Source organism: Lagenorhynchus albirostris, chromosome 14 (assembly GCF_949774975.1).
Source record: "Lagenorhynchus albirostris chromosome 14, mLagAlb1.1, whole genome shotgun sequence".
Lineage (NCBI taxonomy): Eukaryota > Metazoa > Chordata > Mammalia > Artiodactyla > Delphinidae > Lagenorhynchus > Lagenorhynchus albirostris.
Genome location: NC_083108.1, coordinates 87,857,665 through 87,873,919, shown reverse-complemented (window position 1 = coordinate 87,873,919; position 16,255 = coordinate 87,857,665). Strand labels below are relative to the sequence as shown.

At 64.5% G+C, this 16,255-nt stretch overlaps 1 protein-coding gene across 14 annotated transcripts in view; it reads right to left on the bottom strand.

The window, feature by feature from the left end:
- The window catches only part of FBRSL1 (fibrosin like 1), an 86,099-nt gene extending 70,427 nt beyond the window's left edge, over positions 1–15,672 (bottom strand). For 13 of the 14 annotated variants that reach the window (XM_060121206.1, XM_060121200.1, XM_060121208.1 and 10 more), the window contains exons 1-2: positions 15,280–15,672; positions 157–357 (exon numbers count right to left, since the gene is read on the bottom strand). In XM_060121206.1, the coding sequence (XP_059977189.1) occupies positions 157–357; positions 15,280–15,558 (480 nt within the window). In that variant the 5' untranslated portion in view covers positions 15,559–15,672. The remainder of the gene's footprint in view (positions 1–156; positions 358–15,279) is intronic. The other variant, XM_060121212.1, reaches the window with a different exon arrangement.
- Positions 15,673–16,255: the final 583 nt, after the last annotated feature.

The following is a 16,255-nucleotide window of genomic DNA, read 5'->3' as shown; positions in this document are numbered from 1 at the left end:
CGGCCCCAATCCACGTATGCCCCTAACCCCACCCCCGACAACAATGGAGCGCGTTGCCAGGCAGGCCCAGATGCCGACGGGTGGTGTCCAGGTGCTGCCGTGGCCCCCCGGCCGCCCGGGAGCCCTTGATTCGGAGTGGGAGGGCCCAGCGCTCACCTGCTTGGTGGGCTGCAGCGGGGCCTTCTTCTCCCCTCGGTCGCAGGTGGGCTCCAGGTCCTGCTCGGAGCTGCCTGCCTCCAGGGGCCGCCCGTTCTCACCAGGCTCTGCAGTCGGGCAGTTTTCTGATTCACGGGGCTTCTTGACAAGGCGACGTTCCCACTTCTCCTTCCGCTCGTGTGGCTTCAGGGCCATGTCCTTCTGTGGGGTGAGGAAGGACAAAGCCAGTTAATCGGCAGTGACACGATTCCAAGTGTTATCCCACCAGTGACACCATGAGAGACCACGTTGTGCCGAAGGTGGGGCCCTGGGCATGTGACAGCACCTACCTGGAGGTGCCACTCCCCGCCACCCCCCTGCAGTGGGCTGTCAGGCTGCCACACCTCGGGAAGGAGCCTCCCATCCTGGGAGGGCCACATGAAGGGGAATGAAGGGAGATGGGTGAATGGGTAGGCGGCAGACGGGTCTGATGAGCGTGGGTGGGCCTGTCAGGACTGGGGGTTTGGGGAGGGTGACTGGGGTGAGTTTCCCGAGGAGCCCAGCCAGTAACGTGGGGCCCTGATCCTTGGCCCAGTGTGAGGCCTCACCCAAGCTCAGCAGGAAGCAGCTGCTGAGACTGGTGGCTGGGCTGGCCTTCAGGAGGCATGGCCCATCCTGGCACCCTCTGGATTCCTGGTCTGAGACCGGGGCGAGCCCTGGGCTGAGGGCCATCACCGCAGTAGCTGGCTGCAGGCAGAGATGCTGCAACTCCAGCTGCCCCGTCCCCTGGTCCTGAGCCACCCGTGGGTTTATCAGCCCAACTCGAGGATGCCCAACTGGCATCCTGACCCAATGGGAGCCCGTCTTGGGAAAGCAGTCTCCACGTCAGCCAGGTGTGCAGAGCTGCAGCGACCCCAGACGTCACCCCTGGAGCAGGGAGCTGGGCCTGCCTTGTTCACAGCTGTGCCCAGTGCCTGGAGCCGGGCCTGACACACAGTGGGTGTCTAATAAGCACGTGCTAAAACGATGCCGACAACGGCAGCATGGTCTCCCATCCCCACGGGCGGCTGGGCCTCTGCACTGCCTGCACAGCTCCTACTGTGCAAAGGGGGCCTGGACCCACCACCACCCGCAGCTCTGCCAATGTGCCCAGAGATGCCTGGCATTCACTGGTGGTGAAGAGGGAAGGTGCACCCACCGGCCTCTTGCTTGGGCCCATGGGGGAACCAGGGGCAGTGCCAGCGCCACTGGGCTGCTAAAGAGAGAGCTAAGGAAATGCCAACAAGGGACCCAGAAGGTTCCGAAAGTATCTGCCCACGAAGGAGGGGAAGAGGAAAGCCTGAATGAGGGCAATGGTGACTTATCCCAGGTGACACCCTCACGGCCCCCCAGGAAACGTCCCTAAGCCACTTAAGCAGGTGGCAGGAAGGACCAATGTCCCAGCCTGCTGTGGTCCCCTGGACTGGCGGCAGGGAAAGGGATGTGCTGTGCTTGCCGCGTGGGCTCCTCTGACCTGGAGCCAGCAGCTACCTCAAGACGACTCCCCACGTCCCTCCTCCCGTCCAGTGAAGGGGGCCACAATTCCCAGAATTCGAGAGGAGTGCCAATGAGGTCAGCCAGACTGGAGCTGTCCCTCCAGGCACGGAAGCCCCCCAGCTGCCCCGCCTGGTGTGGCCCGTGGCCTGGCCTGGGAGCAGCCATGTCCAATCGCAGGCTGACTGACCACCCCCCTCGGCGGCTGCACACAGTCGTGTCTGCACAAGGCGGCGGCAGCAGATGCCCCTCCTCTCCCAGGCCCAAATGCATGGGCACACAGACCTGCGGCTCAAGCAGGATCTGGGGAGGGAAGGGCCATCCACAGCTTCTCAAGAGGGGGCATGTGGCACCCCTTGACCTCCGACCCCACACCAAGGGCTGGCGTACTCACCTTCCTGCACGCCCTGCACCCCTGCCCTGTCCCCAGTGTCAACTCAGGGGCTGACTCGGCGTCAGCCAGGAAGAGAGAGAGGGATGCTGTGCCAGTGGGGCTGGGGCTCCTGAAGGTCAGCTGGGCCGCGAGGCCGCAGGCAGGACGCTCGTCCTGGTGCACCTGTGAGGCCAGACACCCTTCCACGCAGAAGCACTCCCGCCACGCACGGATCTGCCCGAAGTTCCACAGGCTTCTGCCTGAGCAGCAGGTGGGACCCCAACGTCCTGGATGCAGGATTGACCCTTCCCCATGCTCACACTCTGGGCTATCAGACCCCAGGGACACCCACAGGTCATCTGCACTTCCGTGGCCACTGCCAGAACCCCAAGGGCACCAGCTCATCTTAGCCCGAGGGGGTCACTCTCCCTCATGCCCTGCCGACAGAGCCCCTGCTGACCCCAGGACTTCCCAGCACCGGCCCTGCTCACAGGCCAACTCATTAAACTGGCAGTGAGCGCCGACTCTAGGCTAGTTTGGCTCCAGGCACCTGGGACCAGATCAGGAGGGAGCTGGCCCAACAGGCGAGTTGTCACGACACCCAAAAAGGCAGGAGGGTAACACAGGCAGGGAAGCGGAAAGGAAGGAGCCACTTCAGGATGCTTGGGGACGACCCCTGGTCAGAGCCCAGGGAGCCTCCCTCAGGGAGCAGCCAGTGCAAAGTCCCTGAAGTGACGAGGAGTTCCATGCTCCCCCTCTGGTGCCCGTCTCCTCAGGACGGTGATGCCAGGAGGGAGGTTCTACTGGTCAGCAGCTGGCCCAGGATATGGCCACAGGCTTCCCTGGCGAAGAACGCTGAGGCTGTCCCTCCGGTGACGAGGAAGCACTGGTGAAGGTGGCTCGCTTTCCACACGCAAAGTACTTAATACGTATTGACTCCTGGTGTGCCCGTGACGCATGAATGTCAGCCCCCTTATAGACAGAGGCCAAGGCCCAGAGAGGTCCAGAGATATTCCTGGTCACCCAGCCCACAAGGGTCTCACTGCTAACAGGCTGCTCCCACACAGGCCCCGGAGAGCAGCGAGGCCCCCAGAGTCCCTACCTGTCCACCCTGGATGTCACCTCCTGACCACGGGGCGCCAGCCTGCAGGGCCGTTACCTTAGAGCCTCACTGCCCACCCGTGGGTGCCCACCTCCACCCAGCCCCATCGTGGTGCAGAGGGTGGGCCCAGCAGGCTGCGGTCAGAGGCCCCAGGGAGACACAGGGCAAGTCCCCAGGCACCACGCTGTAAGGGGTGCATGAGCCAGGGCCCTCCAGAGAAACAGACCCACAGCGTGCGTGCGCAGGCGAAGCTCGATTAGAAGGAGGCGGCGGCACGACCGTGCAGGCGACCCGCTGCGGGCGGCCTCGCGACCCCAGAGGGCCGCGGGAGTAGTTCCAGTCTGAAGGTGGAGGAAAGGCCCCCGTCAGACAGGAGGAGCCCCCTCTTCCTCGGAGCAGGGCGGGCCTCCTGGTTCCACACAGGCCTTCAGCAGACAGGACGAGGCCCGCCCGCATGCAGGGGACGCCTGCCGCACTCAGTCTGCGGTGGAAATGCAGCCCCATCCACACGGCCTCCCGTCTGGGGCCAGGCTGGCACGGGCAGGCGCCACCTGAGGGGCCCCGCGGGCGTGGGGAGGTGGGGCTTTGAGGCAACCCCGCCCTGCACACCCGGGACCCTGGAGACCCTGGGGCCCCGGGCAGGACGCGAGTCTCTGGGCTGCAGCCGTTCTGGTCAGGCCCCGGGCCCAAGCCTGCCCTGACAACGGGCCTCTCGACTCCCACACCTCGGAGCCCCCCCACCGTGGGCCACCTTGACCTTCTCATCGCCACAGAAAGTGGCAAGTTATCTCCCCCGACCTCCCCATGGGCCACCTCCTTCCGGAAAGAGTAACTAACCATCCTGTCCCCGTGCGACCTGGTCCTGGGATGCGCACGTCCCGCATCACTGCGGGGTGAGCCTCGCCTTTACAGGGCAGGAAGGGAGCAAGGACCCGCCTCAGGGTCTTTCTAGGGCCACCCGAGGCCACTTTTGACCTACTTGGCTGAAGTCACAAAGACTGCTTCTAGCCCGGGGGATGACCTCTGAGCTCTCATGTCTGAGCCCTGCAACAGAACAGGGCTGCCTGTGGCGCGTCCGAGCAAACACAGAGAACGAGTCCACTACTACCCATGAATCTACAGGGGCAGCCTGCCCCAGGGGGACACCTGGGACCTGCCTTTCTAACAAGTATTTGTGAACAAAGAAGGACAAGGAAGGGCAGACGTGCAGCGAAGCAAGCGTGGTGCTGACTCACGTGGTGAGCACCTCAGACAGACCCGCCCCTGCCGCGCTCCGGGACCCACCTCGGCCCCTCCACAGGTTCTGGAAGGGCCTCAGGAAAATTCTAGGTCATCTCTCCAGACACATCTGGCCACCGCATCGTTCATGTGGTAAAAAGGATGCGTCTGTCAACCACAGACTGTTCTAACTCGTCACATCTTCTGTAAACCTGTTTTTGGCATTCTGTTGTTTTTCATTAAAAACAACTAGATTGTCAGAATCTTTGAAACACCAGTGCCTCTCCCCTGGCCTGGACTCAGTCCAGCTCCATCCTGGCCACAGCCCACAGTGGCAGGTGGGGACCAGGGCGGGACCTCCTGCATCTGGAAGAATGGGGGGAGCAGGAAAGCCACCTGCCTTGGCCGGGCTGAGGTGCACCAGGCGTGGGCCTTGTGCAGACGGAGGGGACGGCAGGACCACCGGCTCTCTCCTGGCTGCCGCAGGCAGGAGGCCTCGTGCTGCACACGTCCCGGCTCCAAGCGAGGCCCATAGTGTTTCCCGCTTGAAGGTTCGAGAGCATGAACTCTAAGCCAAGGGCCCTGCCAGTTTCCTCTCCTGGAAGGAAAATCGCCACCTCAGCAGGATTTCTCTGGAGCAGGGCTTACCAGCGTCCAGATGCAGCTGCCCCTACCCCAAGCCACTGCCATGAGAACGACCGCAGAGCTCCCTGGGCTTCTGTTCTGTACCGCACTGCTAGTGAGCGCGAGCCAGGCCTGAGCTTGGTGCCCGAGGCTGGGGCTGCCCTCGAGGGGCTGTGACACCAGCCCCACGGGGGTGTATCTGGGCCCGTTTTGAAGGTTCAGCCATGCTTGGGCACACGCAGTGCCAGAGTTCTGCCCTCACTGGCCTCAGTTTCCTCATCTGTAGTCTGGCGCGGCAGCTGTGCCCAGGCCTGCAGGGAGGAGCGAGGCTGAGGCGTGCCACGCTTCTGAGCCACACTGCGGGCCCCCACTGACTTGAGGCAGTGGCCCTGCAGCGAAGCCCCCCGCAGTAGCCAGGCCCTCTGACCCTCCCGGACCACGGGGGCGGGGGTGGGCACGTTGCTGTGAAATCAGACTAGATCTTCCTGCAGCGATTTTACGTGACCACCTGTTCACCCCCCTAAGCAGGATGACTATGCAGCACCGATACAATTTCTAACTCGCTTCTGTAAACCGACCGCGGAGAGATAAAAGCAATTACAACTAGTAAACACAGACTTGGAATGATTCCCCTCACCGGGGGGCTGAGGCTGCCTGCTCCCACCTGGATCAGGCCCTTTCAGGCCCCCAGACCCTGCAGGCAAAGGCGCGGCCACACCCCTCTGGCCAGGCGGGGGCCCCTCTACTCTGTGAACCACGCTGGGGTCTGCTCCCCAGTACCTGGGCCCCAGCCCATAGAACTCACCCCTCGTCACCAAACTTGGGCAACTCTCGCCGCCGGGGGTGAGAAGGCAGATGGCCCACCTGGGCCCTCACCACTGCCCCCCACCCCACCTGTCCCTCCACCTCCCAGAGGAAGGCTTTGTGGGATGTCCATGTCACCCTAGGACAGGGCCAGGCCTGGAGACCCATCCCCGTAAGGGGCCAGGAGGCTGCGGGTGGCGGAGGTTGCCTTCTCCCAGAACCTCTGGACCTGAGGGCCCCAGCAGCCCTCCCGACTCGTGGTTCAGGCACCTGCTCTCCATGGTTCCAGGAGCTCACGCCACATCCCACCCACGTCCAGTCTGAGTGCGGCCCCACCCACTCTACCTTCAGAGCCTCAGCCATGGCTCACCGGGCAGGCTGTCATCCCCCGACCTGCATGCCCTTCAGAGCGCGTCTGCCCCAGGGCCTTGGCGCAGCTGCTCCCTCTGCCCTGGCACCCACGTGGCTCACTCCCTCTCACCTGCAAGTTTTGCCTCCAACTCCCCCTACCCCACACAGGGTAAAACCGCAGCCCCCAGGCCCCGCCCCGCCTTCCCCACTCCTCAGAGACTCAACTGCAGGTGCTCCTTTCCTGTGCTCGGGGGAGCAGGTGGCTTAGCGCAGGGTCTCTCCCCAAGCGGGAACCCCCTCCCCTTCCCCTGGCCAGATAGGAGGCAGCTTCTGCACCACCCACCAGCAACTGGTGCCCGACACCCCCAAGTGACCAACTCTCCACGCCTGTCTGGGACTAAGGAGGCTCTGGTGACGACGTGGGACTCCAGTGCCAAAATCAGGGAAGTCCTAGAGACACTGAGGAGGCCCCGTGAACCATGACGACAGCATCTTCCTTCATTTAGACAGCCTTCACCAGAGCCCCTCCCTGCCCACACAGTGGACTCGGGGCCAGGATGGAGGGGTGAGAAGGTCCCTTTGCCTGGCCTGACCCCCACCACGGGCCCTGCTCCAGATGCAGGAAGGCCGGGGACACCTCCAGCACCTGCCGCTGACCTCTCTCCGGGCTTGAACGCTGAACTGGGAGCTGTCCCGGCTGTCCCAACCCTGGCGTGGGGACCAGGTCCAGTCACCACCTCCAGCTATGCTGCTGGGACAGAACTGTCCTCCCTGACCCGTCCACTGCCTAAGTCACATTCACACCGCACAGGCACCGCTGCCCGTCTTCTCCTCAACCCCACGCCCAGTGTGCCAACCCTCCAGGCAAGTCATGTTGCCTGAGTCACCTGGCCTTTGAGGACCATTTCCTGAAGGCCTCACTGACATCTCAGCTGCTCCGGAAGCTTCCAGAACCTGCCTCGTTGCATCCTGGTCCCTCTGGGTCCGTTTCCCGCTGGCCCGCTGAACACCTGGTGAGGCCGGCATGGCTGGATGGCAGGTGGTCAGGGAGCCGGGAGTCAGGAGCCGGGCCTCCAGCAGGACGACCACGGCATCTGGAGTGCTTTCCGAGCGCCAGCCCCCTGCACGTGAGTGGGGAGCCCCTCCGGGAGGGAGGCCCCTCCCAGGCCCTGTACCCACCCCTTCACATATCCAGTGAGCCCCCGCAGTGTGCCGGGACAGAGAAGTCACCTGGAAACAAAACACAGACCCACCCCATTGCTGAAGACAAGCCAGACGATGCCTGGTGGAAGAAGGCGGCCGCCTGCCCAGGTCTGCGCCCTGTGGATCCGCTTGAGCCGCCACCCAAGACCATGTTCACGTGTGGGTCCCCCACCGCGACCCTGGCCGGCGGCCTGGGCCACCCTCTGCCCTGCACTCGACTGGGATTTACGGTCACAGCCACTGTCCTGACAGTGACATTGCGACGTCAGTCTGTCCAGGCCCCTCTCGGCATGACCGCCAGCTCCTCCACGCCAAGACAGCGCATCCCACACTGTCTTGGCCCGGCAGGGGAAGCTGTGGGGGCCGGGGCCGCTGCTGCTGAAGCATCTCGTGCCTGCCTTCCGTTCGGGTGGGGCACAAAGAGAAACAAGCTCAGAGAAGGGCCTCGAAGAGGAGACGGGGAGGGCGCAGGACCACGCGGCAGGTACTTCCACCTTGTCACTCCCTAGACGAGGAAACTGAGACCCGGAGCAGGCACAGGGCTGGCAGGGGCCACACGTGAGGAGAGGGAGACACTCACTAGCTTCACTGGCCACCTCAGCTGGCTGGAGGGCCTCGGAAGAAGCATCCTAAACTTGCTCCTGGGTGACGGCGAGAGCTGGGCAAAGGCCCCAGGGCAGACGTTCCTGGGTGCAGGGACCGAGGTGAGGAGATGGGTAGGGCCAGGCCTCGAGGGGAACGTGGGTTCATTCCGCAGATGACAGACAGGGACCCCTAGGGGATCTGGGCCAGGCAGAGATGTGATCTCTGGAGCCAGGGGCCCCTGGCTGTATCCAGACGAGTCTATGAGCATTCCTGTCTGACAAATCCTCACTGGGCCGCAGGCGGAGCCAGGGCTGAGGGCAGGCCAGGCAGCACGTGGGAAAAGCATCGGCTAGGGGCCTGCCAGGGTCTGAGGACCAGCATGTGGGTCCAGGGCTGGGGGGCAGAAGGGACAGCTGTGGTGTGTGAGGTCAGCTGAGTGATGGGGTCATGGCAGACCCACGGTCCCTGTGGGGATTGGCTCGTACAGAGACGGGAGCCCTGGGGCCACAAGAACACCCCACCCAAGGCTGCAGAGTATTTGCAGGGAGGGTGGCAGCTGCCAGGCACCCGAGGTGGCACAATATGTCAGACTGGGGGCGACCAGTGGGACAGGGCCAGGGGAGAGGATTCAGGACGTGGCTGATGGCCACGCAGGGCTGGAGCTCCCATGGAAGCTGGTCTGGAGGACCCACCAGGAACCTGATCCTCACAGGGTCAACTCTTGACTCAGCGTGAAACTGCGAGGCCCCTCCCTCCCAAGGACAGGAAAGGCAGGGTGGCCAGACACGCAGCCCTAGGCCAGAAAGGTGAAGCCCAGGCTGGACAGGTGGGAGCCCTGCCGCTCTCTGGTCACATGGCCTCCACCCCCAGCCCCCAAGGAGCAGCACAGACCCACGCCCTGTGCCTGGCTCCCATCCCGCGCTGCCACTTGCCAGCCCTGTAGACTCAAAAAGTGACTTAACCCCCATGCCTCAGTTTTCTCGTCTATACAATGGAACAGCAAGCACCCACTGCAAGGGCTGCTAGGAGGATGAAGTGAGCCGAGGCCCCGGAGGCCGTCGCTCCTGTTTCCGTGGCTCTCGGCATCACCACAGACGGGCCGGACTCGGGCCTCCCACTCCTTCCTGGCAGTGGTGTGTGAGTGGCGGCCCCCTGCCAGGGCCACACGTGTGCCTCGCGCATGGCGGCTCTGCTCACCACAGTCACCGGCTGACGCTAAGCTCTCACCAGAGAACCCTCCCTCGTCTGGGACCTGCAGGCACCTGCGGCCGGTCAGCGTGTGCTGCTCCGTGCGGCGTCCAGAGGGCAGCGACCGCCCCAGGTGGCTGCTCCAAGGAAGGAGCAGAGCCGGGGCCACTGAGACGCTTCCCCAGGCCAGGCTGTGACCCGGCAGTGCCTGCCCTCACATACATTCCGCGCGCACCAGGATCCCATCAGCTCGCCCGCCACACTCACACAGAGTCCTGGTGAGCTGAATGAAGGGAGTAGCGCAGTGCGTTTTCCTTCCAGGACTACTGTGGGAAACCAGGGCACTGGAAGGTTCTCCACACTCAACTGGAGCCAAATACATCTGCCCCAAGTCCCCAAAGCACTTGACTCCATGCAGGTTTCAGATTCCAGCTCCCGAGGGAGAAAGCGCCTCAGGTGACCCCAGTGACCACCCACATCCCCACCCTCACCCCAGCCGACTAGCGCCTCACCCACCTTCCCCAGGCGTCTCCACCTGAGAGCCCCACCCGTGCCGGCTCCTGCCCAGCAGCCGCCTGGCCTGCACGGCGGACGCTGTCATGACAGCCCGTGACCTCCCCCCAGCCTCCGGCGAGTCTAGTCACCTATCTGCCTGGAGCCAAGCCCGCAGCCAGCACGGGCACGGCCACTGCTTATCGATGCTTAGTGAGTCAGGAGAGAAGGACGGGTCAGAGCCCTCCCTGGTGGCCAGCGGTTGCTGCCAGAGGCCCGGCAGCCTCATGCGGGCCTGCCTTCGCCTACCTTGGGGCCACCGCTGCCTGGGCCGCAAGGAGCGAGAGCGACGAGAGACCGTCCCGAGCAGCCGTCCAGGAGAGGGAGGCTGCCAGGGCTGGATGAGGGGGGCCACGGCTCAGCTACGCAACCCACGGTGCTGAAAGCCTCTGACTGGGAGGCGGGCCGGCTGCCCAGGAGCCTCACGAGGCTGCACCTGGGGACACATCCTCAGGGGCACCAGGGCCAGCAGGTACGCCAGTCACCAAGGAGGCAGAAAGGGGCTCTCGGCAGAGGAGTGCGGGCCGGCAGGCAGGCGGGCAGCACGGCCTGGGCAGCAAGACCACAGCAGGCACCTGGGCCCTGCCCCAGGTGAGTGGCAGAGGCCAGGCCAATGCTTCACTCTCCCCATCTGCACAGGGCCCCCGTGACCATGGCTCCCCGCTCCCAGGGCTCTGCGCAGAGCACGTGAACCAGACGGGTCAAGGCCAGGACGGTGGTGTCCCCCAGCGGGTGTCTCACTGCGTGCCACTGCTGTCACTCTGGCGGCCCCCAGCTCACAGTGACCCCACGCCCACGGTAGGGGTGGTTTCCAAGCGCCAGCATCCCTCCTACAGAAGGCCGACTCTGCCCGCCTGACACGCATACCCGGGCCCCCAGCCCTCCGCAGCGCAGACATGCGCACACTGCCCAGAAGCCAGGGTGGGGCAAAGGGAAAGCGGGGTGCAGCTGCCCCCGGGCCGCACCACCGGGGCAAACTCAGCTTGTGGGAAGGGGAGGCTGCAGGCCGCGGGGGCCCACGACGCTCTGCCCCAGGCGCAGCACAGCCTCCAGGCGCCCAGGAGAGGGTGGCAGTGGGGAGACGGACGTCCACCACCTTTCCTGTCGTCAGCCCCCCGCCAGCCTTCACAGCGTGGGTGGGACACACAGGGAAACCAAGGCCCAGGACGGTGGCGGTGGGGAGACGGACGTCCACCACCTGTCCTGTCGTCAGCCCCCCGCCGGCCTTCACAGCGTGGGTGGGACACACAGGGAAACCAAGGCCCAGGGGCCACAAGTGCTGTGTGTGCAAGCCCCAGCCATGGGAGCAGGGGAGTGGGCCAGCGTGCCGGAGCGCAGGAGATGGCCCTGGCCCCCTGCATGGGGCTCAAGACCCTCACCTGTGCTCAGGGGCAGGCGAGGGTAACGAGCTGAACGTCCGTCAGGACTGTGGCTGCCTCCACGCTGGGTGTCACCTCTGAGTGTTCGCTCTGTGATCCTACTGCCCGCGATGGATACGTGGTGACGCGGGGGACGCAGCTGAGCCCTCCCAGCCTGGTGCAGCCTCGGGCTCTGCAGTCTGGCGTCGATCCCCGCGGTGCTCAGAAGGGACAGCCCTTCCCTAGAGGTGGGACAGCCGGCCCGGGCCACAACGTTGCTCCTGCAGTGCAGGAAAAGGCTGCCCCTTCGATGTCACGCAGGACCACCCTCTGCCTCTTCCCATCTGCGGACTGGGACTGTGGCGGGCAGATCCTGGGCGAGGACTTGTCCCCCCGCCCAGCCTCAGTTTCCCCATCTGAAGACTAGAAGGCAGCCTGGAGGAGGTGCTCTGGCCTGGAGGCTCAGACGCTCTGCAAGCTGAAGGCTTCTCCGGCTGCTGGCTCTCCTCACAGAGCCCAATCATCTGCGTGGTCTCAGCCCTGCTTCCCCGTCAGAGGGCTGGGCTGGACACGTGGCCCCGCAGGCAAACCAACAGCATGGGCTTCCATCCATGGGCCGTGGGGACTACACCCCAGCTCCCTGAGCACCCAGAGCCAGCACAGACCACGTGCTCTCTGCCCCTGTGGGCCGCTGAACCCGGCGCGCAGACAGACCACCACCATTGAGCCTCCTGATGTAGCCGGGGGTAGGGGGCATCTCGGCACCCCTCACCGACTCCCCGACCCCCCACAGGGCCAGGTCCAGACCTGATCCCACCGCTCAGCGGGCGTGAGGCTTGCCTCCCAAGCTGGAAGAGCGCCATTATTTTTAGGGGAAATGCACAGCAAGCCCCTGGGCAGCCCCCCGCGTGGAGTGCAGCAGGGGCAGGGCTCCCCAGGCAGGACTCCACGTGCAGCAGCTCACGTGCAGCCTCGGGGTGTGCCCTGTGCTCATAAGAGTAACACGTGTTGGTCAGCATGTAGGAAACAGAATTAGAGGAAGGCAGTCACCTGCGACCACAGCTAAAATGTGGGGTCTTTTCCTTTCCATCTCTATTCCCGGGTACACACCTCCCGGACATGTGTACAGATGTGGTAAATAACCTTTTCCTGCTGCACAAAAGGAGACACAAGACTGAAAGCGCGGTTACAGCCGCACAACATGCTCTGGAAAGGCCTCGGGCTGGCCAGAGCGGTCACTGAAGGAGGCTGAGTTTGGACCTGACTTTTTTCAAAATACACCTTGTCATAAAGCTTGACTTTTGAAGCACGTAAAAGTGTTTTGCTGTTCGAAAAGCAAGTTAACAAAGAATCACATGGATGCCCAACCAGAAGAGTGGTTCTAGCGGCAAATGCTTTCTCTCCAGACCTGCAGAGACGGAGCTGAGGGCAAGGGCTGGCGGCCCTGAGGGAAAGCCCCAGGAGGCGCACAGTAGGTCTGCTGGGCACGTCCTGACTGCCTGCGAGGCGACTCCCGGGAGACCTCGGGGCCCGCACAACCTGCCCTGCGGTCGGAGGGCAGATCTGCCATAAGGAAGAAAGGTTGAGAGGACCTGGGGAGAGAACCACAGTGCAGCTCTGGCCTGCCCCCAAGGGCCTTCCCATCACCTCTGGTCAACACACTGGGAGGTGGAGACATCACAGGAATCAGAGGGACAGCAAGGGCTGTCCATCAGTCTGTCCCAAATGTCCCTGGTCAGTGAGAACAGAAGAAAGAGCCCCAGTCCTGCCCAAACCACAAGACCGCTGTCCCACTGCTACCTGCTCACTGCCCCCACACAGATAGATGCAGACTCAGAAAGCCGATGGGGACCAGGGCTCAGGTGTGAGACCCCCTGCCCAGACTGGGGCCTGCATCCTCAGGACAAAGGCAAGGAGAACTTGAGGGACACTGGCACCACGCACAGGTCCCACCTCCTGAGCAGGGCCACATCCAACATTAGGTTATGCTCCAGGGGTGGCAGCCTGTGTCCGCATGGAGGCCAAGACGGACCCCCAAGGGCTTGGCAGAGCTCTGAGGCCAGGCAGGCTGAGGCCTCAACGCTCACGGTGCCGGGCCTCAATGTCCCCATCCGTGCCGTGGGGACACGCAGGCCTCAGAACAGCACCCGGTAGAGCACACTCATCTGCTGAGTGCTAGCTGTCACTATCAGCCTCATTATCAACTATCTGAACTCTGGGGGAAAACCACTACACTTTAGCAAGAAATGAGGCCAAACAAGCGGGGCTGGTCGAGAAGTTATGACTCGTCCAGAAGCCCCGTACTTTCCAAGGCAGGCAGGCTCCTCCCTGGCTCAGAAGGGCAGAGAAAGGGGCACGGAGTGGCCCTGGGGTGGTGCGGCTGTGTGAACGCCAAGCAGAACGCAAGCTCAGTCTCACTATGACCCGGCCGGGCTGGGCTGAGCCTGCAGAAGTCCCCTAAAGCCGAGGCTGCACCTTCCGGCCCCTGATGCAGAAGGGGCGCAGCCAGAGCCACTGCGGGCGGCGTGTGGACCCGACAGGTGCACCGAGTGACCCTGGGCGCAGCTGTCCTGAACCTCAGCTTCTCCTCTCACTGGTTCATTCCACAAACACGTATGGGGCACTAGGACCCCGCAGGGGACACACACACACACACACACACACACACACACAGACATGGGGCCTGCTCTCTTTCAGCTACAAGTTCTGGCGGGGAGAGCATCACAACAGAGCAGACAACTTCGGAAAGAGTGGTAACTGACAGCAGAGAAAGTCTGTGAAATAAGACGGGGAGATGGACAGCTGGGGGGAAAGGCACGCTGCTTCAGGCCATGCCCGGAGAGGGCCTCTCAGAGTGACATTTGCGTCTGAGACAAGAAGGCGCCAAACAACCCAGGCAGAGGGAACTGCAAGTACGGAGGCCCTGAGGCAAAACCCGAAAGGGGCTGATATGCCGGTGTGAGAGGATGGCAGGTGGCAGAGGCCAGCTGATGGGACGCAGGGCTTCGGAGGCCGCAGCAGGGGTTCTGTCTTTTCCCCACGGGGCAGAGCGGGTACACTTCTGGAAGGTGGGTGGTGTATCCCCTCTCAGAGGCCGCAGGGCAGGACCTGGCTTGTACAAAGGCAGAAAACTCAGCCCTGGGACCTCCCCTGCCCAGTACGGAGCCAAGGCACGTGCCACCACACCCCACCAAAGCGCGTTCGCTGAGGACCCCTAGGCCCAGGAGGCATCTCAGGCCTCCCAGATGTGCACAACAGACGATCCTGACACAGGTGCCCCACCTCTGTGCATCCACGTGCCCAGACAAGAAGGGGCAAACCTGTCCCTGGGCCACCTCTCCCTGGCTGCCAGCACCTGACCCTGAGGCTCTCTACGGACCCGGGGCACCCCTGGGAGGGGGCTCACTGCAGAGACCTGCACTGTGGGGACTTCCCTTCCCCCAAAGCTCAGCCTCTGTGACTGGTTGAGTCCTAGGCCACTGGCCCCAACCCCCAGGAAAAGGGGAGCTGTTAACTGAGCGGTCCCTGGGGCCCCAAACCCAGCGGGTGCTGGTCCCCCAAAATAAGTGCTTCCTGGGGCCCCTGGAGGGTGCAGGGGCGGGCTGGCTGGGGCTCACGGGACTCCGCAGCCAGGCGGCATTCCTACCCGGGCCCAATCGGTCCACTTGCCAACTCTGACAGCATCCATTTCCTTCTCCACTCTCTTGGTTCCAGGCGAGAAAGGAAGCATTTGCTCAACAAATACTGTCCATGATACCTCAACCAGACAAACAACTTTTTTTTTGCCATCCTATTAACCACGCAGCAAACAGCGGTCGCACAGAGGGGGATAAAACATGACCCTCCCTCTCCCCGTCTAAACAGAAACCTCAAGGAGGAGGAGAGGAACAGGAGGAATTCCCCATGTATCCATTTTATCACGGCCTCCACCAAGTCCAGCAGTGTCCACCTCCCTAGCACATCCTGAACCGAATCAAGTGACATTTTGGCAACAGAAACACAATTGAAAAAAGACCGGCTGAGTAGCCAGACAGCCCCCAGTTCGGACAGTGTAATTTAGAGATTTTTCCCCCCAGCACCTCAAGACACAAACACACCTGCACCCAATGCACGTTGCCGGGTCCTCCAAGAGCAACCCGCCGGGCGCGCGGGGCCCACGCAGCCCGGGGAGCCCTAAGGGGTGGGTGTGCCCATGCCCCAGGGGCTTCCCGCTCGCGACCCCGCGGCAGCGTGCTCGCGGGGGGACCACCTACCTCCAAGGCCTCCAGCGTGCTGAAGCTGGCGATGGCGAAGCCATCGATGACCTCTTCCTCCTGCGAGCTGGACTCGCGGCGGCGGCGGCGCGGGGGGCGCGCGGCGGCGGCGCGGGGCGGGGGCGCGCGGGGCAGGCCCGTGTTCTCCTTGCCGGGCCCGGGCTCGGGCTCGTCCCCCGACGACGCGCTCTGGTCGCGGGCGTCGCGGGCCGCCTCCCGGCGCCGGCCGCGGTCCCGCTGCGCGCGCGAGCGCCGGCTCTGGCGGACCTTGGCCTCCATGGCGCGCGGTGACCTTGCGGCCGCGCCGTCGGGCTCCCGCTCCGCTGCCGCTGCGCTACGCGGCACCGCCGGGCTCGGTGCGGACCGCGCCGACTCCGGCCGTGGGCGGCGGCGGGCAGCGGGCCGGGCCAGACATGCCGCGCGGGTGGCCTCAGCCCCGGGCCCGGCGCGGCCTGGGCGCCTCGGCGCGGGAGGCCGCGCGCATCGGCGGGGCGGCCGGCGCTCAGCGGCCGTCGGCCGCGGACCCGGGGGCACGCCCCATGCGCGACTGGCGGCGGGCGGCTGGCGGCGGGCGAAGGCTGGGCGGAGGCCCGGTGGGCGGGCGGGGCGCGGACCGGGGCTGAGGCGCCTGGGCTCGTGAGGCGGCGGTGGCAGCGGCGCCCCGAGCGGATAACAACTGACGTACTTCCGCCAGGCAGCCGGCGCCAGAGGAAGTGGGCGCTTCAGCAGGGCCGACACGAGCCCCGCCCCGCCCTGGCCCCGTCCTGGCCCCGCCCCTCCTGGCCCCGCCCAGGCCGCGTTCTGCCCCTCGGCCTTGCCCCACCGCCCCGCCTCCGGCCCCGCCCCGCCCGAGCCGCGCTCCGCCCCGCCCTCATCCCGCCCCTCGGGGAAGGCAGCTGGGAGGCCGACCCGCTTCCCGCCCCTCCGCTCGCACCTGGGCAGGCGTCCCCGAAAGTGAGAGGTGTGGGGAGTTGGA